Source organism: Herpailurus yagouaroundi, unplaced genomic scaffold (assembly GCF_014898765.1).
Source record: "Herpailurus yagouaroundi ecotype Mexico unplaced genomic scaffold, PumYag 160, whole genome shotgun sequence".
Classification (NCBI taxonomy): domain Eukaryota; kingdom Metazoa; phylum Chordata; class Mammalia; order Carnivora; family Felidae; genus Herpailurus; species Herpailurus yagouaroundi.
The window spans coordinates 3,209,695-3,235,095 of NW_024412401.1; the positions used below are offsets into that span (position 1 = coordinate 3,209,695).

A 25,401-nucleotide genomic window follows, 5' to 3' on the forward strand; every position below is an offset into this window, starting at 1 on the left:
TTATTTGGAGCAGTGAGAATGAGGGTATAGGAAACAGACACGCACTGATGCCAGGAAATAGAGTAGCTATTGCTCAAAACAAATGTTGGAAAGGGGTTGTTTTCTTGAAGTGAATGGATTCATTCAGCAAGCGTTCTGAAGGGCTGACTCTGGACTGTGCACTGTTCCTAGCGCTGGGGATGTTATCAATCAGCAAAAGAACCCCAAATCTATACCCTTGTAGACCTTATATCCTATCCCTTTCTTCCACAGAAGTAAATCAGCAACTTTCTGGATGCTTTGGAACGACAGCTAGTTGTGTGCTAATTAATTTGGAAGCGTAGGCACCTTTATCAGTGGCCAACCACACATGTTCTGCAGAAGGTGCAAGATGAAGAGCCTCTTCCACCCACTTTCCCACCCAAGATAATACGGCAAAAATTAGTTCCTTACGTTCTATCAATGAAGAACATACCATGGCACCATTTCTTGCTTCTACTACGTTGGGCTCCATTTCATCAAAAACGTAATGGTGAGAAACGAGCATCTCCCACCTCCTTTTTCTCTCGGGGACCCCCTGAAGTATGTTGTAATCAACGTCACTGACACCAACGTCATGGGCCACTGAAAGTCTGCCTTGGCAAATTCCAAACAGAACCTGCATTCCGGAGGAAGTAAATGCAAGGAACAGCACCCTCCCCCACCACCACCACCCCCCTCCTTCCACCCTTGTATTTATTTCCTTGGGTCCAATCTGGAAATCATTCTGTTTGTCAAAAGGCCAGGGAATGATGAAACCGCCCTCCTGCCTCCGAAGCACCGGGGCAAACTGGAGAGGAATGGGAAAGTGAGAAGACCGAAAGCAGCAGGACCCAGCCCACACCGAAAATGACTCTTCCAGGTTAAAAACTAGCAGGCGCGGATGGTTTTCAGAGCATTTTTGCGGAAGCAGCTTTTCTTCCCATGGAGTTTATCAGGACTTGTTCTACATCTGAGACACGACTGGTTGGAGCTTAAGACCCTGAATTATCTGCAATTAGCAATAAAAGCCCCCATAGAAGTGATACCTCAATGGAGACAGACAAAAACCACAGAGGGAATGAGGAAAAGGGCAGGAAGAAAGTGTGCAGTGAGAGACCAGATGCCCTCCCCTCTAGAACAGACGCAGGGTTTTTTTTTTTGACACTGTTGACTAAAGCGTGTGCTTGGGTTCGTAACAAAAGTTGTGTTTATTTTCAACCAGAGTCTGAGGGGAGAAATTGGATGTTAATATCGGAACCCCACGTGTAGTACGGGTAGCTTTTTTGCATATAACATGTATCATATATGCAGAGGACATTGTGTATGGGTTTCATTCCATAGAGGACATTCAACTAATCTCTCTTTTATCTTCATACAAATGTCCAAGTAAGGCTTTTGCCAGTTAAAACCCAAATACATTTTCATTGTTCTCCCACCGCGTAAAACTGCAGAAATCCACAAAGCACTAAAAAACAAAGATCACGTTTCAAGAAACCCATGATCCTTATTGCATTGTCAAGATATAACTGCTGTTCGATGTTTCGTGTGCATCCTCTCAGTCTTTGTGCCCATGTGTTTTCACTTCTTCTTAGTGACCGTATGGCAACACTGAAATGTAACCTGTTCTCTTCCCTTATTGGTAGGATGTGGTGAGAGTTCCCTCACCGCATTAATATTTCAGATGATTAAGTCTAGCTTTAACAACGCTGCTTCAGTTCCTCGTAACTAAATTTGGGTCCCACATCTGGGATAATTTCCTCAATGAATTGCTAAGTCAAAAGATGTGCCAGTTTTGGAGATTTTTTAAAATAAATATTGCCTATCTGTCCTCCAAAGAATTGTGTTATGTCTACATGTTTGTACTCCCAGCAGCCACGTTTGAAAAGTGATGCTTTCTCCTTCCAGTACTGGGAACTATCCAGTTTCTACCAATTATATAGGAGACAAACAGTTCCTCATTGGTTCCATTTGAATTTCTTTAAATAGTATTAAAGATTTTCCTATATATTTTAGTCCTTTAGCATTTTTTTTTGTGCATGGCATTGTCTCTTTACATTTTTTCATAATTTTTAAGTATTTTAAAATTAATGATTTTTTTAAGTTTATTTATTTTTGAGAGAGAGAGAGAGAGAGAAAGCAAGAGTTGGGGAGGGACAGAGAGAGGGAAAGAGAGAATCCCAACCAGGCTCCATGCTATGCACAGAGCCCAACGCAGGGCTTGATCCCAAGACCGTGAGATTGCAACGTGAGCTGAAATTAAGTGTCAGACATTTAACCAACTGAGGCACCTAGTTGCCCCTAAAATTAATGATCTTGTATCGCAGTCTTTATAGTCCTTTTTATTACACAAATTTTCCATTCACTTTTTAATTTATATTTAAACTTATATATTATATTATTAATATATATTCTATTATTCATATATATTTATATATAATATAAATGCATTGTTTATAAGTTTATATATCTATTTATAATATATTGTCATATATGTATTTATAATTTAAGTAAATATTATATATAACATTTTTATATAATCCAGTTATTTATTGGCTTTTTCCATTAAGGATTCTGCCTTTATGGTACACTGAGATAGATATTCACTTTTTCCCTGGTTGCTTTACAGTTTGTTTTCTTCTTTAATTCTTGGGTTATTTTTTCAGTTTATTTATTTATTTTAAGACAGTAAGAGAGAGAGAGACAGGAGTGAGAGAGGAGAGAGAGAGAGAGAGAGAGAGAGAGAGAGAGAGAGAGAGAGAGAGAATCCCAAGCAGGCTCTGCAGTGTTAGTGGAAGCCAGACGTGGGGCTAGATCTCAGGAACCATCCGATCATGATCTGAGCCGAAATCAAGAGCTGGACATTTAACTGCCCGAGCCACCCAGGCACTCCTAATTCTTGTTTTTTAATCTTTAACCATTAATGTTTGATTTTAGTTTATGGTATAAATATTTGGATGCATCTAATGATCTTTTTCCAAATATTTTACCAGTTGCCCCATCTTCTTCCAGAAGGTCATTTACTTTCTCCCCATTGATCTAAAAAGACCCTTTTGCCACATAATAATAACAATAATAGCAATAACCTATTGAATGTTCATTATGCACCAATTTCTGTTTTTTTAAAAATAAATGTGGTTTCATCGGTTCACATTAGCTTATGAATAAGTACTAGCATTATTTCGACTTTGTATCAGTAGAAGCAGGTTACTCCTACTTTTATGCATAGGGAAACAGGTGCCCAGAAAAGTCAAATGACTTGTCCGAGATCCCACAGCCCATAAGAGGCAGGTTGACATTAGAATTCGCTACATGTGACTGCTGGAATCTGCTCCCTTAGCCACTGTAGGCTGCTTCGAATGTGTTTTGAGTATTATATGTAATTGGTTCTAATTCTGAGATTTTTATTGTATGAAATGATCTGTCTGATTTCTTACCCCAGACACATATTGTTTTAATCACTACATATTTATAATGTATTTTGTTGAGTGAGAATATTTTCCCAATTTTTTTCAATCTTCTTGACTATTTCTTTTACCACATAAACTTTAGGGTCATTTTTTCAGGTTAGAAACAAGCCCTCTTGGGTTGAATATATTTAACTTATTAACTGATTTTGGAGAACTGATATTTTTGCAAAAGTAAACTGTTCTGTCTAAGAATAAAGAATGTGATTCTCCATAACCAACTTCTTTAATCACGTCTATAAAGACTTCCTCAGTAAAATGTGTCCTCATCTTCAGGCTTGTTTCGTTTATTCCTAATTATCCCATGTGGATGTTACCATTGTGAATGAAATTTCTTTCCATTGTATTTTCTGACTCAGTATTTCCCAAGATGGTCTCTGAGGATCAATAGTCCTGACAAGTGATGTGGAAAATTTTGACAGTCTAACTGGGTGACCAAACACTTCTCAAACCCTATACACATAGGTGGCTAGTCAAACTTCTGGACGAGGTCATTGAATGAAATATTCCTTAAGTTTAGTATAGAAACTTACTTTTAAGGGCGCCTGCCTGGCTCAGTAAGTTAAGCATCCGACTTCTGCTCAGGTCATGATCTCGCGGTTCGTGAGTTCGAGCCCTGCGTTGGGCTCTGTGTTGACAGCTCGGAGTCTGGAGCTCGTTGCAAATTCTGATTCTCCCTCTCTCTCTCTCTCTGCCCCTCTCCCGCTGATGCTCTGTCCCTCTCTCTCTCTCTCTCTCTCTCTCTCTCTCTCTCTCTCTCTTTCAAAAGTAAAATAAAGATTAAAAGAAATTTTCAACAAAGAAACTTAAAGAGCATTATTCGGTTTTGAAGGGACTACCCTTTTAGAGGACACATTCTAGGAGAGTCTACTCTACAGCGCCATTAAGTATGATGGTTGTCTGCTACTTTGAGACAACTATTGACCATCATATTAATAAAGTACCTTCATGTTTCTAGGTATATCTTTGTTGGTGTACATCTGAATGATTATTTGGGTTTTTTCCCCTTAGAAACTATGGATGTAATAGATTAAACAATAGAAGTTATAACATTAAACCAACCCAAAGTCCCTACAGGAAAAAAAAACAAAAACCTACTTGATTCACCAATTTACTACGCTTCTATTATAGTGCTGGATCAACGTATTAATATTTTACTTAGTTTCTTGTATCCCTACTTATAAATTAGAGTAAGTGCTTTCCTATCTTCCCTCCTGTTTTTCCTCCCTTCCACCTTTCTTTTCCTTTTTTCCACCTCTTCCTTCCTTCCTTCCTTCTTTCTTTCCTTCCTTTGTCATGGTTTCGAATCAGAGTTAGGCTAGCTTTATACAATAAGTTGAATAGCCTTCCACATATTTTATTCCCCCAACATGGAAATTCTCTGAAACGTTGAAAGAATTTTTCCATAAAGACAAGTACAAAGCTTTTTTAAAAAAGAAATAAACAAAATTCTGTTAACTTTTAAAAGGTGTTCCATAATAATATGACTTCTCAGGTTTTATATTTCGAGACCCAATTTTTGGTAGCTTACATATTCTTTAAAAAGCACATATTCCAACTAGACCTTCAAATATGTCCGCACAGAAGTGTATAAAATATTCTTTTTATTATTAAAAAATATCTCTTACTGAACCCTACCTTCATGCATTTAGGTTTGTTTTCTTTCTTTTTTCCCCCCAAAGGATCAACTTTTTGCCTCCCAATTCTATTGTTTTATTCTTCATAAATCATTGATTTCTCTTAAAAAAAAAAACCAAAAAAACAAAAAAGCACCTCTATTCCCACTCTCTTTTGTTATTTTACCCCATCTTCTTATTTAAAGGCTTAAATCGTTTATTTTCATCTTAAAACAAAATAGACATGAAAAAGAGCTAAACGCTGTTGTTATCTTTTATTATGATTTTGACCAAATCTCCTAAGTTTCTACACTAAAGATAGCATAATGGCAAAAATGCAAACTCTACAGGTAGCTTGTATTTCTGCAAATCAAGCTCCATCGGTGATTCTCTGTGTGGCCTCAAAAAATCTACTTGGCCTCTCTGTGCCTCAGTTCCTTTAAGTGTAACACAAAGATAATGATAATGCCCAGGCCAAGATTTTTGAGACGATGAAATGAGATAATATATGCAAAGTAATGGTGAGAGCAATTAACATATGGTAAGTGCTGAATAAATGTATATTATGTTAGGGGCGCCTGGGTGGCGCAGTCGGTTAAGCGTCCGACTTCAGCCAGGTCACGATCTCGCGGTCCGGGAGTTCGAGCCCCGCGTCGGGCTCTGGGCTGATGGCTCAGAGCCTAGAGCCTGTTTCCGATTCTGTGTCTCCCTCTCTCTCTGCCCCTCCCCCGTCCATGCTCTGTCTCTCTCTGTCCCAAAAATAAATAAACGTTGAAAAAAAAATTTAAAAAAAATGTATATTATGTTACCTGTGTATTTTCCGAACAATCTGTATTTTTAGTTTGAATCTCGATTACCTCAGTTATTAGAGCTTTAATGATTTTTATCAATTGTTAGTTTAATTACACTCCAGCTAGAGAAGTTGACCTATACAATTTATGGCAGTGTGGCTTTTATAGCAGATGGATGAACAAAGAAGGGAATTACATGTACTGAACATCGCTAGATGTGTATTGATGTGTTTGTTTGCTCCCAGAACTCTGACGTGGGAATGCAGGAATCTGACTCATGGTCTGTTAGCTAATCCTGCAATTCCCCCACCGTGACGTTATACTTAAATTTCTTATTGTGTATTTTATCCTTGGAGTGTGCACACGTGCACGCACACACATCCGCTACGTTCCTGGCTTTGCACACCTGCTTGGCTCTCTTCCAACGGGAGTTTACTGAAAACAGGAGGAAGACATTTTGAAATCACTTAGGTACTCAACAGATATTCCTAATATTCCTAGATTCATTTATAAAAGAGGAAATGGCTTTCCCACAGGGTTTTTAAAGTGACTTAACAAAGGGGGCCTGGACTCTAAAGTTAATTCCAGGACACATTTCTCACTAGAAAACGAAAAATGGTGTGGGGGGTAATTGAACGAGATGTGGGTCCACAGTTAGCACGCACTTCATCTGAAAGGTGCCCGAGGTGGTCTAATCTGGTACAAGCCAGAGATCTTTCTGAGCAAAAACAACCTTTTTATTGGCCTCCTTGATTCCTCTTGTTAAGGCACAAGTTCTCACACTTGGCTGCTCCTTTTTAAGCACCTGGGGAACTTTAAAAAATATGCAGATGCTGGGTCTCACCGCAGCCAAATGAATCATGAGTCAGGATCTCGGTGGAGGAGGGGGCTTGGACTGTTTTTGAAACGATCTTCAGACGATTCTAGTGTGTAGCCAGGTTTGAGAGTCACCGGATTAAGACCGTATCTCCTAAGTCCGCAACAGGAACGGAGTATTTGAGACCCGGCAACTTGCCTTGAGTCATCTTCCGATTTAGCGGAGAACAGAGAGGCTGAAAGTATAGGCCTTGGGCAGGTACATTTCGGGAGGGTTTAGAAACCGTCAGGAGTTTGGAGACCCAGCTAGAAGGAACAGGTGAAGGTGCGGGAGCCTCAGGGGGCGGCTGCCCCTAGGGTGGGACATGGGGAAGGACCTGGGGCCAAAGGGGTCAGCTGAAGGAAGTGGGTTGCAAAGCACCGGAGAAAGGGAGCTAATGTCCCTGCAGGGCCTGCCATACACAGGACGCTGTGACCAAAACGGTTGCGGCCCCTAGCTCACTCAGTCCTCACAACCCTCTAAGACAGGATCCGTTTTCCCATGTGAAAAAAATGAGGACATCGGACTTAAAGTCACTTACCAACTTTCCCACTAACCCAATAGGCAAAGGTGGATTTGAACCCATGCTCGTTCTTCCGGCGTTCCTCTAGTGCGGCGCCAGGGACCCTACCTTCCACAGACCTCCTGAAACTGAATCTGGGGCCCAGGAATGTGAACCGTAACAAGTTCTGGGTGTGGGAGGTCTGCCGCTAAACGTTCCGGGCCGAGTATCGCACACGCCAGCTCTTTGCAAACTTGAATGATGTCTCTGACTCTCCCGGGGCTCCCTGCAAATGCAGATTTGGACTCCGTGGGTCGAGGGTGGGGGCCGAGATTCCTCATTTCCAACAAGCCTCCAGATATCACCAAAGCTGCCCATCCCCAGCCCACACTAGGGGCAACAAGTTCCTGCACCGCACTGCCCCGAACCTTATCCATGCGGAGGCCAAAGACTGAATCCCAAACAGTCAGGATCCGGCAAGCAGCGAGGCCAGCCTGGCCATCCGAAGGCTTGTCTGCTAATGGCTGCTCAGCTGGCTTCTCCCCAGGGGAGCAGGTTCAACTAGCTCATCTGTTGGAGGGAGAAGCCAAAGCCATTGGCGAGCACCTGCTCAGAACCCTCAGGAAGCCAGCACTGAATTTAGCCCTACGGCAGCAGAGCCCCACGGCAGCCGAGCTGTGGAAAGGCAGGATTACAGACAACTGCCGGCAACCACAGTCCAGCACAGACCCAGCACAAGCCTGTGTGTTCCGTTTATGCCAAATGGCTGGACCTGGGAAATTGCAAGGAAAAGCGCTAACCGCCAGGAGGTGGCGGGGTGGGGGTGGGGGGGCTTTTTATTATGATTTTTAAAATCAGCACATTTGGGCTCTATTAGCGTGACCTTTACGTTTTCCCAGGGTGTGGGCTTTATGGGATTTCGCCTTCATTTGGGGGTATTTCAGATTTGGGAGTTTAATTCCGTTATCTTCGTTCCATGATGATAAAAACAGAGGCACTGCCCGATAAGTTGTCACTCCACAAGAGAAAGAAATCGTGTTTTCCTGTTATCTGAAAAAAAGCCATGGTTCTTTCTGAAAAATTAATCACCCTATATTTTACACATTTAAGCTCCTTGGCATCGCACGGGAAAATTATCTGTTCCACACTTGAATCAAGCAGAAGCAAGTCCACACGCCTGGTCCTTAATCTCTCTTAGTTTTCTTCCAATTAGATGCAATCTTTTTCCAATACTCTAATTAATACTTCCACATGAAATATTAGGCCTTGTAAGAAAAAAAATCACCTGTAATAGAGTCGCATCAAGCCAAACAGGATTTTGAAGCTCTTGCCCTTAATCTTTCTTTCAATTTTCTGCCATTTAGAAACAATTTTTTCCCCCCAACACTCTAATGAATGCAAATGATATTCGTGATTAGTTAGTATTATGCTAATCTGAGCCTGGAATTTACCTAAATCTGCATGGTGTTGTCTGAGCACCAGATTGCTTTGGGTTTCTGAGGAAAATTACATTAGCCTGCCAGATGTACAAAACATGATAGAGTAGAAATCTGAGCAAATAATCAAGATTACATTAGTTTTGTTTCTTAATGAACAACTGTTGGCATTAGGGATTACAGACAAATTACGGTTTTCCTCTCTGAGCTCAAGCGGCTAAGCAGCTGTTGTGAAGGTCCCCTTTTCCTGACTACCCCTAAATAGATTGGGAGCCGCCAGGGCAGGGGGAAAGCATCTAAAATTTCACATAATTTAATTTGTTCCGTTACAAAGTAATCATCACCCCGAGGCCCACAGCTAACCTCCAACTTTCCCCCCACCAACCTGTCCCTGGAATGCGGGAGCAGTTCGAGTGAGGATCAGGGGCAGAAACTCAAATGTGTTTTTCTTCTCTCCCAGCTCGGAGGGATGCGGGTTACATGCCTCCAAGGCGTACCTGCTTTCTGTGCCCTTTGGGCCGCTTTCCAAAAGGGTGCCCGCCTAATTCCTGCTACTTGGGTGACAGAGATGGAATGCTGCTGATAATGCTGATAAGGATTATGTAGGTAACACAGTACATCTGGCTGCAGTCTAATAGGCCGGGTGAACCAGAAACTTGCAGAAACAGCAGCCATCTGAGCTTAGACCCTTGTCCTGTGTTATTTGATCTATGCCTGTGAAGTTTCGCTATAATGGAATCCTTGTCTTTCAGTGGATATGTGGTGTGTAGGTAGGGTTGTCTTAATAGCCCGCGGCCCGTTTTTGGACATTTCCCCTTTCTATCAATCAGCAAAATACCACGGCTGCTGGTGTGGACTTGTCTGCTCAATTTAAGTGTCCTCACTGAAAGCACGACGCCTTCTATGTGCTACTTTCAGGTCAAAAGCCATGCGCTTTTTTGCCACTTGGCCTTGGCACCTGCTGATCCCCCTGCAGAAATTAGTCTTCTCCCCTCCGTTGTCTGCATCTGGACAAAGTATGTCACCTCCGAGATGAGTGAGCCGCCTCTCTCATATAGTCCCGTGGCAGCCAGTACCGGACTAACGGAGGACTTCCCACGCTGCATTCTCCACTCCATGTAAGCTCTGTGAGGAAGGGAATGAAGTCTACCCTGTTCATACAGCATTTCTTGTAAATGCTCTATGAAAATTCGTTGACAGAATCGGGGGTTTTATGCAGTTGAGAATAGCGTATTCAGAGGGAAGAAAAAGTTTGGGTCTCTGTACCACGGTAAAGATGGGTGTTCTAAATGAGAAGATGTTATGAACAAGGTCATCACAAAGACCTTTATGTTTTGTAGAGAGGATAAAGAGCCATCAAGCCTTGGCCCTCTGTTTGCGGTAAGAGAAGTAACTGAAGGACAGGCGTTTATGTTTGTGGACACAGGCAACTCTTGATTTGTTCTAGTTGCCTTGAGAAAGGAACTTCTTTTTCTACTTCCTGTACCTACCTCCATAATCAATCCCCACCAACTGAGAAGCTCATCGCTGGTAAGACTCTCACTGATCAACACCACCCCATTAGTCAGCGGGATAACCTAGATTCCCCGAGTCTCATTGTGATCCACTATCCGGTGGTGCGATCGGGGATGGACTGTTGGGACAGAGGGGTAGAGGACCAGTGAGAAAGGGGACTAAGAAGACGATGTCTGTTAGGTCCACCTTCAATCTTAAGCCTCAACTCCCACTATTTCTGTCCTACAGTTTTGGGGTTGAAAAGTAGGACTGATTTTATTTATAAATTTACATATTCATTCTTAATTCATATATTACTATTATAAATGTATATAATTTATCAATTGTGTGCCCAAAGCACTAATAGTGGGCTAAGAAACTGGAACTTAAGGCAAGCTCAGTCCCGCTCAACAAGTCTTCTAGAATGATCCCCTGCCTGTACAAGGGTACTGGAGGCTGAGAGAAGTGGGGGGAAGAAATAGAAGATGAAGTTTTGCCCCAGAAAAACACCATTGAGTTTAGGGAAAAAATAAAATAAGTGACATTAGTAGTACATAGAATAAAATAAACAAGAGCTCAGAATCCAGGAGATATCACTTTGCAAAGTGAAGTCCTTCTGGAACTCTACTGAACTAACTGCTCAGTTGACCCTAAAATCATTCATTTGACTGCTAAGAGTCATTTCCCCAACATGCAGTGTCTGTTTTTGGTTTTGTTTGAGGGTCTTTTTTTTTAGTATTATTTTCTGTTTTTCCTTAGTTACAGACCTTACTTATTGTTAAATGTTTTATTGTAAACCACTGTGGTTACCTTTTATTTGCAGATAACAGTCAACGTTAATACGAGGACTTGCTATTTACTGGGCAAAGCGCTTTGTGTATATTACCTCGTTTAACCCTTACAACAACACTACAAAACAGATACTGCCACCATCCCCCTATATAACAATCGAAGAAACTGAGGCACAGAGAGATTAAAGCATTTGTCCAAGTTAATCCAGCTGGTCAATAGAGTATTTGGGATTTGATCCAGGGGAGTCTGGTCTTAGAAGCCTGACTCTTTTTTTCCTTATTTAAATTTTGGTTAGCTAACGTACAGTGCAATATTGGTTGCAGGAGTAGAATTCAACGATCCATCACCTACAAATAACACCCAGTGCTCATCATAACGAGTGCCCTCCTTAACGTCTATCACCCATCTGGTCCATCCCTTGCCCACCTCCCTCCATCGAACCTCAGTTTGTTCTCTATCATTAAGATTCTCTTGTAGTTTGTTTCCCTCTCTTCTCTTTCCCCTCCTCTTCCCGTATGTTCATCTGTTTTGTTTCTTACTTTCCACATATGAGTGAAATCACATGGTATTTTTCTTTCTCTGACTGACCTATTTCACTTAGCATAATACATTCTAGCTTCATCCACATCGTTGCAAATGACAAGACTTCATTATTTTTGATGGCTGAGTAATATTCCAGTGTGTGTGTGTGTGTGTGTGTGTGTGTGTGTGTGTGTGTGTACATATACCACATCTTCTTTATCCATTCATCAATCAGTGAACATTTGGGCTCTTTTCAGACTTTGGCCATTGTTGATAATGCTGTTATAAACATCAGGGTGCATGTACCCCTCTGAATCTGTATTTTGGTATCCTTTGGATAAATATCTAATAGTGCAATTGCTGGGTCATTGGGTAGTTCTATTTTTAGTTTTTTGAGGGACCTCTATACTGTTCTCCAGACTGGCTGCACCAGTTTGCATTCCCACCAGCAGTGTAAGAGGGTTCCCCTTCAGAAGTGCAACCCTTAACCACAATGTTATTCTGACTCTCGGCATAATCTGAAATACCCATCAACACGATTTTTATATCTTACATTCCCTTCCATTTTAATTTAACCAACCCTCAGTTCTCTACCTTGTAAACATTATAAAATGCACACTGGTAAGAAGGAATATGAAGCTGCCATAATCTGCAGAAACTGTTTATAATCTTTGACTTTTTTCCATTCATGTGATGCGTGTATACAGTGCAATAGATGACACCTTCCATAGTCCTAAGATTTCTTTCTACTAAAAATTTTGGGGCTGGGGGACTCTTTAGGAAAACGCTTATTCTACCCACACTTGAATGTTTACCAAGAAGCTGGTCTTTGTTTCCAGCAGTAACTGAGCACTCAACACTATACACATCATTTTCCCCCTCAAAGTCTTCAATTGCATTTCATTACCGTACTTACAAAATAAAGAGCTCTCCTATAATTGGTATTTCTCTGATGAGGCTCAGAATTCAACCCGTGTGATAAATATGGACCAGCCCAGGAGCCATTACCTACTTCGCCACCTGTTCTTCTACCAAGGGCTGACCGGACTCATTCTTTCACCCTTAGAGTAGCTCCAAGGAGAAATATCCCAGTGGAAGGTTCTACAATGGGGCCACAGACCAGGACCACAGTCTCCCAAATAATCACACTCTTCCAAGAGTATCAAAGTCCTTTAAAAGGTAGGGCTCACAAATAAAAGACCTTTAAACACAAGAATCTGAAGCACTTCTGTGTAGCTATTGAATTCAAGCTCACCAGAAAACTTTTGCACTCAGTTATTTTCCAAACCGTGTATCATGACCCACTAGGGGGTTAAGGTATCAACCGAGCTGGACAACACTTTTGTTGAAATAGACAAAATGGAATAAAATAAAAACTATTACTAGCGCATTTCAAAAATGCAGGGTAAAGGTTGTTTTATGAACACTTTACTTTCCTTCTATGTATTTATATACATGTGTGCTAGGTTATGATGTTAAGCCCCCCATATGTTGAAAACCACTGCATATCATTTGCTTCTCAAAGTGGCTCAAAGAAGTAGGCAGGGCTCAGAGGTCAAATGGCTCGCTTATGCTTACAGACCAGCCTGGGGACGTCTGTCTAGCTTTCTTCAATTCTCACTGTAACCGTCTTTCTACCGTCCCTATTGATTCAGGACAAGAAAATGAAGTAAAACAAAAGAAAGCAATAACACCTGGTTAACACCCAGGGACAAAAGCGATAGTGAACAGGACAAAGAAGCGTTTAGAGGCCATCCCCTCATTTTTGAAACTCTTGAAAGTAGACTCAAGAAAGGTATCCAAGAACTTCCAGTTATAAGGTAAATAAGTTCTAGGGATCTAATGTACATCATGGTGACTATAGTTAACAGTGCCACATGGGATACTTGAAATTTGCTAAGAGAGTGGATCTGACCTACCCTCACCACACACACATACACACACACACACACACACACACGCACACACACAGAGGCAACCATGTTAGGTGATAGGGGGTTTACTAACCTTACTGTAACCATTTCACAGCATATACATCAAATCATCACGATGTACATAATGTTGTCAAACATACCCCAACAAACTGGAAAATAATAAATAGCACCCAAAAACTACTTTTTAATATTTCACAAAGCCTCTCAGAAATGGCAGGTTTATCCAGAATAAGGTTTCTAGCAGAAATGTCAAGCTTTTTGCTTTTTGATAGAATTACATCAACTCCACATACTGTTCAGAAGTACTTTGATGTCTTTGGTTAATTGTGGTGTAGTGGAAAGTGACGATGACCAGACTTTTCATTGTGGCACTGCCTGTTATTGAAAGAGCGGGCCTATGCCAGCCGACTCCATCTTGTTCTGTGTCCTCCACCTTGAGTGACTATGTCCAGACATGGCCCCTTTCGGAAAATTGTAGAAACCTCAGACCACGCCTCCTCCCCTTGAATAACCTCCCACTCACCCGTTCAAACTTCCCAATCAAAACACGCCCGGCGACCTGCGTAACAGGACTCTGACCCTTCCCCAGCCAATCAGCTGAGGCCACAGCCATTAGCTCACCAACTGCCCGTAGACCCCCAATAAAACCTTTGTGCTTTTGAAACTCGCGCTCTCCGGCATCTCACCGCTGTGTCGGGTGCGGGTAGGGGATTGAGCTCGAGCTAGCTCGAATAAAGGCTCTTTGCTTTTGCGTCGGACTCGGCTCCCTGGTGGTCTTTGGGGATCGCGAATTCTGGGCATAACATTATTAGCTGCATAAATATGGGCAAATTATTTAAACCCTCGAGCCTCCATTTTTTCTGCTGTAAAATGGGAGTTACATGTACTTTTCAGTGGTGTTGCAAGAATCAAATAAGGTAATATTTATAATTTTATAAATTATAATATTTTATAAACTCATAATATTAATACTTATAATTTTATAATGTTTTATACAATTATAATATTATAATTTATAATATACAAAGTACTTTGAAGAGAACCTGGAACATCAAGGTGCTTAACAGATGGTTGTGTCTACAAAAGCAGTAACTCATAATTTGGTTAATGGAATTTTTCCAAATACACGATAGGGATGGAAACACAATCAAAGAAGTACTTTTTTGGCCAATGTTGGGAACTATTACCTTAGCAATGCCTTAGCCTATAAATGCGGCCTGTTTGCTGAAAGATTGCAATGCTATCTTCTTATCCTTTGCCTGGGGAGATGGTTTTGGCCAAACACCTTTGAATGCTTGGTAATTATTTGCTCTACCCATCAATAGCCCTGTGGCCAAGAGTTTTGAGAATGTTAATCAGTACATCAGCGACATTTCCTTACACCAAACTATTGTTTTGAATTCTCTTTTAAAGCTTAAGAAAGGGCTAAACTGGTGCAAGCAAATGTTTTCAAAGCATCTGATGAGAACAGCACGTGTAAAGGAGACAAAGCGAAGGGAAACAACCGAAACTGACAAATGTGGTTGGGCTCCTGGTTCTGAACTGATTGATTGATTTGTTAATTAATTTACAATGGCGCAACAGTAATTACAAGCTACTGTTTGTCAGCCAAATCACTGGTGATGAAGTCAAAGGTTCACATCTGTGTGCGTGTCCCAAGGATCAATGCATCAAATTAGCTCTGTTGGCTTTTTTCCCACTAAAAGCTAACATGTGTCATCAATATTCCAGCATTTGTGTGCGTAAACTAATTGATTGAACATTCGTGCTACATAAACCTGCGGTTTGTATTATGTGGGGTACCATTTATAAACATCTTTGGGGCCAAAAATATGAATAGCCTCACATAAAATAATTAATATCTTATTGGAAAAATAAAGCGGCAGTTTAGTGTTATTCCTTCGATTTACGGCTAAAAAGGCATTGTCGTGTCTTCTGAAGTCTTGGGCATTATTATATTGCACACTATTTCACAATTCTGCCTATAGCAAGTCTGAGGAAATTTACAGAAAAGGTGAAAGATTTTTGTGCGAGGTTGTTCAGGTCTATCAATAATAGCAAACTATCCGTGATTCGAGAACATCGCCATACCACTGTCCTCTGCCATGCCCGCTGTGACATGTATATTATTTGTAATCTCATATTTTCCCACTAACCTCTGCCAAAATTCGAATTTGAGGAATGTAAATTTATCCCTGCACAGCCGCATAATTGGCTGTCAGCATCAGCATTAACCTTGAAACTCAGTAAGAACAGCTCCAGATGCCCGGAAGGTAAAGGGAAGAAGGCTTATCTTGTGGCCACAGATCTTTCACTACCCTTCAACCAGAGGCCCTGCTCCTGAAGCAAGGTCAGTGATGCTGCTTGTAGCAGTGAATGGGGTTCACGAGCAAAAGTAATGAATGGCCTACCATCAGTTTCTCCCCCCCCACATCTCCCTATCATCATTTCCCATCAAAATATCTGAAAAGAAGCATGGAAGGGCTGAAGCAATCTAGGTAAACCAAAGCACCAGTGTCCATCAGCTGTGGAAACATAGCTTATGTAGAAGGGCAGCGTCTAGCTGAGAGGGCTCCAACATCCGTCAAGGGCCTCAAGACTACTCCTCCAAATTCACTTTTATGACAACACCCCGGGAAAAGGGTCATGAGAGTCAGGGCGGGTGACCCTCCAGACTCGACCGATTGGGCTGTAGATCCCTCTTAGTGCTGGCATCCGGAAGCCATATTCTCTGTTTTCATTCAGACACAGACTTACAGTGGTTGAAACGGGACCTGGTCCAGATAAATGATATTTTTCACTTGCTCTCTCTCTCTCTCTCAAAGGAGATAATTTGGAAGCGGTTGCTTCTTAACATGGCTGGGCACCTTCTTGCTCACTTTCCCAAAGACCTGTGTCTCTGAATATTGTACCCAATCCATTTTAGGTTTCTGTTATTCTTGGCATGTTCCTCAGCCCTCACCCCAACACTGTATGTTCAGATGTCAGTACACAACTAAGGTCTTCCCCAACATTGCAATCTAGGTAACACGCATGGAAAAATAATTGAAATCTTGGAGTGGAAAAATAATCAATCCTCTGAGATGAAACATATTTCCTCAAAAATAAGAAAAGAGACAAAAAGTTTTATCCCCTAAATACATTAGCCTTTTCCAAATTCTCTAACTCATCGGATGCCCAAAAGGTCTTAGTCACTGTAATAAAGGTAGAGTTGAGAAAGCAGGATGATCCTTGCTGACAAGATGGTTTATTTGTCTGATGCTTAGCTCTTGGTAATGACCATGAGCCTGTCTGCTTAAAGGGAAATACGAATTTGCTGCTTTTGCTGTGGGGCCGTCCTCCCTCTCTAACCCTCAGCTTTAAAACGTTGCTGCTAATTTCATCATAATTCCTACACGCTTCCAGCACATTGAAGTTTTATCTTGGAAAGGGCAGGTGGTGATTCATAACGTGGGCCACAGTCTGGGAGCCCATCACCAGTGACCAATGCGCAGCCTGGGGACCCACTGAGATAACTGTCTCCATTAATAAAATGGGAGGCCCATAGCCTTGATGCAATCTGAAAATTATTTATTAAGGGGCCTTTTATGTGCAAAATACTGTCAAGAGCTGGTAAATAAGACCTGGTCCCCAGTCCTTGGGGGGCTTATAATTTTGGTTGAGCAACTAAATAACATAAGACAAATCTTATATTCATAATCACAAATGTCATCTAGTAAAGTAGGGTCATTTGTATCAGAACATTCATACAACCTACATACCGCATAAAAATTGTAGCAAATAACGCTAGAGTGTTCGATTTCATTTACTGATGCTATTGTTACCTCTTACAATCCTGAAACTAAGAGAACAAATAATCCATCCCATTTATAGCATACTATGCTGCCCATTATATTACGTGATAAACTAAATCTTTCCTATTATAACACATACTGATGTGACTTAAAATAACCTCACTAAAGAATTGCTACAACATTAGTCTTTTGTGGTTGTGTGAAATAAAAAAGCTACGGGTTGAACTGCAAAATGGTACAGATGGCATTTTGGAAATGTTGTTTACTTCATGCTTTCCCATTAAATGTACAAAACGTGGTCACTGCTCTCACTGCTACTGCCTGGGATGTTCGTGAACTAGTCGTGCATTATCATGTGAAGGATTAATCCTTCCGAGTTTAGCAGTAGAATTTGCAAAGAGCATCCCGTAATGTGTCAGACAGCCAGCATTTTCTGTACCGCCTGGTGGCAATTCACCATTATCTCATGCTCCAGAACACTGGCAAAATTCTGGAAAGCTTGTCTTCGCCTTCCCATGTTTAACACCACCAGATAATAATATGTGTACCTGCGATTGGTTTTGCATCTTACAGTTTTCAAGTCGTTTATTATGCTTTATCTCATTGGAGCCTCACAACAGCCCCATGAGGTAAATAGATAATATCAAACCCTGAAAATGGAAATGCTTTGCTTGCCAATTTCTTTCCAAAAAATTTCCCCCAGATGGCTTATGCCTATAGCGAATCTAATTGTCTCGAGGAAAGATGAATGGAATCACATTTCCAAAGAATTCAGCCACCTCCAATCCTAGAGCTGTACAATCCGCAGACGCAGCTTGGGAGGGAGTGAACCAGCTCGGTGAACACACAGAGAGAGCTGAGCCTCAGCAAGAGGTCAGGCTTGAAGCTGGAGGGGCAGGCAGGTGCACAGCAGACAGTGGCAAGGCACTTGACCGTGGCCACAAATAATGAGTCCTAGCCCAGGTCTTTGGATGAAACAGCTGGTGGTTGGGTTCTGGGGGAGAAGCAGGCACAACTCCGACTTGGTGGGTTTTAGTGTCCCTTCCCGCCTGTTAATGGAGAGCACTTCAGCACACTGCTTAACCTCAGAGACCAGTGGCCTCCTGTGCTAGTGAGGCGGGTCATGTCTATTGCATCATACTGTGCTGAACGCTGACTGATAGAAGTTGTCTCCCAAAGAACCTGGCAAACACTTGTTAAATAGGAGGCCCTCAATCATCATTGATTTTTTTGAGCCTTAAGATCATAGTATACAATGTTTACAATTAAGCTAACAAGGGGCGCCTGGGTGGCTCGGTCGGTTAAGTGTCCGACTTCAGCTCAGGTCATGATCTTGCGGTTCTTGAATTCGAGCCCCGAGTTGGGCTCTGTGCTGACAGCTCAGAGCCTGGAGCCTGCTTCGGGTTCTGTGTCTCCCTCTCTCTCTGCCCCTTCCCCGCTCACACTCTGTCTCTCTGTCTCTCTCTCTCTCGCAGAAATAAATAAGCATAAAAAAATCATAAAATAAAATTAAGCTAACGTATAAATTAGCTGTGGAATCTCGCTAAGTGTAAGGAGGCTCTGCTTTTAAGAAATCTGCTACAATTTGATAGAGAAAATGCTGAGTTTTTAGGATTCCTTTAATGTATGCAGGTCCCACTACACAGGGGTGTATAAACTCAAAAAGTCAACATAGTTATGAAAGCCCCATAGAAAATGCTACAATTATGTTTCCTTTCTCCACCCTGTGTGTTTTTTTGAGCACCTACTAAGTGCTCACACCCGAGACTGTGTAAATAGTCCCCGCTTGCACTGGCCCCCTTGGGTATGTATCATGAACTTGGTGTTTATACCACATTCACCAGGTGCCTCACTGACTCTATCTCATTCATCCTCACGGCAGGTTGGAATGACAAGTAATGAGTATGATTATCTGCACTTTACAGCTGGCTCTACCAGCCATGAGAGGAGCAAATTCATTTGCCAGAGGTCACCAAATCTACATTTTCCAGGATTCAGCCCCGTGCTCATAAACATATCCATTATGCTATAACCTTGGAAGATGAACGTAACAGTGGGAAGTTACAAAATGATTGCTTTCTGAATAAAGTCATTTCGCAGAGAAGTACTAGGTTAAACTTTATGCTAGAACAGTGAGAAATGAAAATTGTCCTTAAAGCTGTCCATTACGTGACATGTTAAATCCGCCCCATTACGAAGCGCGTGAAGTGTAAGTTGAAATGATTTATTGATAACTTTCTATTCTCCTGGCTCTTTGTTTAAGCACTTAAAATGTAGTAAGATTTAAGATGCTTAAAGTTAGTGAAATACATAGTATGGGTACCTGTATCCCTTAACAGACCTGCTCGTAAAAACAACTTCTCCACTGAAGGCGCATTACCCTGACTATTCTGCACATCCCGATGCAACAGAGCAATGTGACCCTTTGTCACTGGCCTGGTATATTTTCACTAGTATACTTTCCTATATCCAAGTTCACTTTCTCAGCCCCTCAGAATATATATTACAAATCGTAAGTATGGAAAATGTCACAAAATAACAATCTCAGGGAATTTAAAAATGCCCAAAGGTAGTGATTGACATCATTCAGCTATGTTCCAGAAATATGCTGTAGTTTCAATGACATTGTGAGCATCAGATATCTCTCTTTGTTGACTAGTCTCTACACTGGAAAATCAACACCAGCTTTCCCATAGATAGAAGAGATAACACTCCTTGAGAACATGACCCTTTGCTTCCAAAAAAGAACTGGAAAAGCGGATGGACAGGCACTTGTGTTTCCTTACTCTCTGATTAAATTAATAACCATTTAATCATTATTTATTAGGATGGGATCCAAAGGATATTTTTCTTCTCCAAAGTTGATACGTTGCATTTGTTATGCAAGCACATAAGTGAAAATAAATCATGGAAAGGAAAATAAAAATCACTCCCAGATAAGAAAGCATCTTGGAAGGTCATTAATATATTTAACCACATCTGCCACACAGTTCATTTTTATTTAAATATGCTAGAATGGTATTACAAGTGAAAAAACATCACTAAAGAATATAGATATGGAAGATGCATAATGAAAAAAGCACAACCTATGACAAAATGTGAAATATGCAAAAAGTGGTAACATTATTTACAGATGTTGAAATCATTTTTTTTCTTCACTCAGACATCATCATCATCATCATCATCATCATCATCATTTTTTTTATTAGAGAACTGGTATATAATAAATTGTTAGTTTTCACCCATGTCATTAATTCCACAGGAAATGGCTTAGGTAATGGCAATGTTAACGTTCACCTACAAGACCCAGAAAGAGTGTTAACTACCTTTGACAACGAGCAACGAATGAAAAGATGTATTAACTACATTTGACAATGAGTGACAAATCGGCAAATGTAACAGCTACATATTTACCAACATTATAGAGAAAACAGAAATCATTCCGAAGGCCTCATTCATATGATGAGGATTCCATGCCTATAACACCGGGACATGGGTTTGATTCCAGAACAGAGAAAGAACACTGGTCGCACCTGCACCAAGAACGCTGCCTGGCTGTGGTAAGTTCTTAACAAATATTTATCGAGCAAAACATAAATGTTATAGCTTCTAATTCTGGAAATATATCTAATGGATAGGTATAATATCTTCCGGCAACTAGTTGATGCAGTTATTATCTATATGGTGTCTCTCAGTTTTGATTACATTTCTACATTCAGTTATGCTTCTACAGGAAATAAAACACAATTTGAAATTAAATAAGTATTGAATTTTGATTTTCAGATGTATCTTTGCATGGCTAGTAGATTACCACACGAGGATAAACGTGGTCATGAGACTAAACAGCAGTTTTCTCAAATGTATTTTTAGTGTACTAATTAGGCTGTTTAGGGACTCTTTTTTTTTTTTTCGTTGTAAAGTAAAATAAAATTCAGACCATAGGATATACTAGCCCCAGCATTTGTAAGAAGATAGATTAATTTTAGAATTTTCAGTTAAAAATAGTTCGTTGTGAACCTAAGTTCACCTCAACTTCTCAAGGACTTTTAGAGAAACATTTGCCGTGAAAACAATCTCTTCAATGTTGTTGTACCTGTATTGACATTTGTTGTCAAATTATTTAAGTCAACTTTCTATTGAGGACAGAATTTTATTTTTAAAACAAACAAGTGATGCATCTATGACCTTATTAATGTTGTCTGAAAACAAATGATAACATTATGTAAACGTCGTATTTTAACACACCAACTTCTCAAAAAATAAATTTCCTTTCAAGAAAACTAAAACGTACATTACAACTGAATAGATTAATCAGTGTTCAGCCAAGAGTCATCTTTGTGCCTTTGACAATAGGAGTTCTAGTTTCCTTTTTATGTTTACCTGCCTGTTTATTTTGATTAATATTTATAAGACCGAGGATTTCAAGTCTCATAGACCAGCAATTAGTTTTTCAAATAAATTTTGTGGATTAATATTTAAATAATGGCCCTTCATTTACAAATGTTCATTTACAGTTCTGATGGGATCAAAGATTAGTCTTATGAAATTTAGGGAAAAAATAATGTCTGGTGGATACCCGTTACTCTGAAGTTCCAAATAGCTAACAAAGAAGTTCTAATAAGTCTCACTGAGAGCCTTAAATAAGTAGTGCAAAATAGAATGGAAAGTCCAAAAATTATTTTTGTTGGTTTTTATTTTTCAGTGGTGCAAAAGGAAACATATAGCCCCATCAATAACCGTTAACAAAATAGTGCTATTTACAAGATGCAGCTTTAATACATCCCAAGTGGTATTTTTAAATATTGTGAAAGGTCATCAACAGAACTCTAAATATAGCCAACCAACTGTGACTTATACTGCTCGCATGATTTTTCTCCTTCAAAGAGTTACATGCAAAATAATCTAAAGAAGTAAAACATCTAAGATGCACCACTTAAAAAAAAACTGCACGTACGTAGATGATATTTAACATACACACACATACACACAATGAGTTTACTCTTTTTGTACTTGTTTATTTTTAGCTGTCTCAATAAAATGTTTTTCCTCCCTGTGTTTTACTAAAACATGCCTATCTAGGAAGGAAAACAGATGTAGAATTGGACAACTACGTCTTGTTTGGGTTTTTTCCCTGTCAGGAAGAATTTATGATCATTGTCACACAATAAGAGAATCTAAGTGAAACAGACAATAAGTCAGGAAGCAATTGCTGGGAGACACTGCGGCTTTGGCATTCAGGATTTGGTTACTAAAACTTCATTTCATTAAGCCAAATAAGGATACAATATCCTTTCTTACACAAAAGTCCCCAGAATAATTGCAAAAATAAAAGGAGCAGTGTCATAGTGCGAGCAGAACCACAACAAACTAGTTTGTAAGAACCTTAAAACACCTTTCAAAAATATTCCTTAAATCCCAAACAGGGGAATCATGGTAAAGTCACCACAACACATTTCCTTTTTCTTCCAATATTTTACCGATATGCAATAGTTATTCTGATTAAACTTTCCACAGGGCATCTATCATTCCAAGAAGTCAGTGGTACACTAAATATTAATCTCAGACATTCTCCCTAAATTAACGACGTTTATTGAAATTGAATTTTCCTTAATAAGAGACATACACGTTATTCATGTAACCTAACGAAGATTAAATAGGAAAATAATTTATGCAGAGTTTCTTTTTTTACTTCATATTTTGCCTCTGAATCTATCCTTACGTACATTCTTGCATCTTCTTGGGCAATAAAAGAAGATACTTTTAAAAAATGAATACTCAGCCTACACAAACCTTTACAACGTGCTTCTCTTGGGAAGCTGTGGTCTTTCTGTGCAGAACCAGATTGACAAAATTTAGTGGTGAAATAGTTCCAGGGATTACCTCCTTATACCCACATTAATCCCAATTTTTACGTAAAAAGATTTAGGGCCAAATGTTTTACTTTTTCACAACAGAAAAATGTTTCATTTTAAGTACCGACTTTAAAACTCACTTCTGGGAACATCGTAAAATGATAGTTAGGGGTCATAGTAGCTACTAAAACACCACTTCCGAGTCTTGGTACAGTCACATCAAGCAAAATTTTTCATATGAACAGTTTGCAGTATCTTTCCCCAAGTGTGTGCCAGGATTTTAAGAGTTCATCGCGCCCAGGTACCCGCCCGGTGCTAAAGTCTAGTAAGAGATGCAACCATAAACAAAAACCTGCCACTGTGCAGCTTATATCACTTATAAAACGTATTCCAATTGGAAGAAAGTGGCCCAGACACAGACAGAAAGGCAGGGGGATGGAGCTCCTGGAGGAACTGGCCTTTCTTTTTGAAACAGAGCACTCAAGACAGCAACAAGTAGCCGAGGCAGTCAAGTTTTCCCGCGGGCTCTCACGCCTCACGTTAATGAGAACGCTCACAAGAACTGCAGGCTACAGTCTCTGCACGTTGTGTGCTCAGGAAGAGCCTGGAAGCAACAGCATAACTTGTACCTTTCAGGAAGTTCACGCATTAATAAGAAACTCTCCTGGCCAGCGGCGCCAGAAGCCAGGACTAAGGGGAAGGCTCTCCCTTCTCTCTGGGCACTGGGGACGGGCTGACCACCAGGGCTGGCCATACCCCTCCTCTCCTAGAATAAAGTGCCCATTGTCTCACACTGTACTAATTGTGAGAAAACAGCCCCTGTAGTAAGCATAATAATTACCAAAGCGAGCCAGCAAAAGCAGTCAAGACTTAAATGAAAGGGGCAGAAGAGAAAAGAAAAGAAGAGAAAAGAAAAGGAAGGAAGAAAAATAAATAAATGTTCCGACGAATTAGCGCAAGGGTGAATTTAATATTCATACTGGAATGCTCGCCTGCGGAAGGTTTGCCCATTCATGTCACGACTATTGCATACAAGAGACCATTGTCCGCACAACAGAAATCAGTAGATTGAAAATTTTCACATAGCACTTTTTGGATGTGAAAGGTTCTCTTTCCCAAAACTCTGGCCCCTAATCCCAGCATTCTGATCAAAGAAAGTTCCGACTTCTCTCCTCTCAACATTATTTTAAAAGCTGAATCACAGAACTCCTCAAGGTCCTGAATTTATATGCCTTTTTATTCCTCTTCCCCAAATTTGCAGCTGGACAAATATGGGGATAAAAAAAAAAAAAACAAAAAAACCCACAACCCAGCAACAACAAACCCACACACATTTGCCAGAGCAAAGAAAAATAATGAACTGAATATGCATATCCTCATTAACTAAATTTAATTACGCTGAGTGGCATAGTAATCAGTGGCTGCTCCAGTTACAGTATTCATTGAAAGGGAGGTGGATTCCAAATTAAGGCAAAGCGTGGGGGACAGTCGCATACTGATGAGGGAGCTGCACACAACATGATACAATACACTATCTAAATCACTATTCAGAGAAGCCGAAGAAAGAAGTACATTACTCTGTTTTAAGACCAATGCAAGAACAATTAGCCAAGAAGGCTCCAGTCCCCCACTGACTCTGCCCCACCTCCATACATTTCGCACCAGCCAGCCTGGGGCCCGACCATACCATCCACATTTTTCTTTTTCTTTTTCTTGTTTTTAAAAGTGAACAAAAACTAACACTGCCTTAAAAAAAAAAAAAAAAAAAAAGGGCCTATGTCCCTGGCCACAATAGCAGGGAAATCCTATCCAGCCCACTGGCGTGCGAAGGCACCCCAGGCTCCCACAACTTGAGCTTGAACTTTCCGCAGGCAGCGAACTTTATAACACGTGTGCGTGGAACAATAAAGGAGGAGCTCAAAAGAAAGGAGGGGGGAGGCTTAGGGGGTGGGAGGAAAAAAAAAATGTTAACACGCCAAACTTACCATCCACCAGGTCCTGGCTGACATGTCATAACATAGCTGCCATTTTATGGAGCTGTCCGATGTTTTCCCAGCCATTATGCTGTTAGCAATCTTCATCAGATGCAGCTCAATGGAAGATAAGACACCTAATCAAGGAAACGTCGGCGGTGGCTTTCTGGACTACATGTAGGCCAATCCTTATCACACTGCATCATGGGAAAACCTTCTTTATTAGCAGGAGGAACTGGAACCTCACAGATAGAAAGACAAGGATCAGTTCTTTTGCTTTTTTTTTTTTTTTTTTTTTTTGGTCTAAAGGGATTGGTGAAAGTAGCTAGCGTTCTTTGTGTATCATGTGTACAAGAGTTAAGTATCTTGCAAGTG

General features: G+C 40.5%; 1 protein-coding gene across 8 annotated transcripts in view; it reads right to left on the minus strand.

The window, feature by feature from the left end:
- The window catches only part of NFIB (nuclear factor I B), a 462,184-nt gene extending 437,030 nt beyond the window's left edge, over positions 1-25,154 (minus strand). For 3 of the 8 annotated variants that reach the window (XM_040481252.1, XM_040481251.1, XM_040481255.1), the window contains exon 1: positions 25,039-25,154. In XM_040481252.1, the coding sequence (XP_040337186.1) occupies positions 25,039-25,134 (96 nt within the window). In that variant the 5' untranslated portion in view covers positions 25,135-25,154. The remainder of the gene's footprint in view (positions 1-25,038) is intronic. The other 5 variants (XM_040481257.1, XM_040481258.1, XM_040481259.1 and 2 more) reach the window with 3 other exon arrangements.
- Positions 25,155-25,401: the final 247 nt, after the last annotated feature.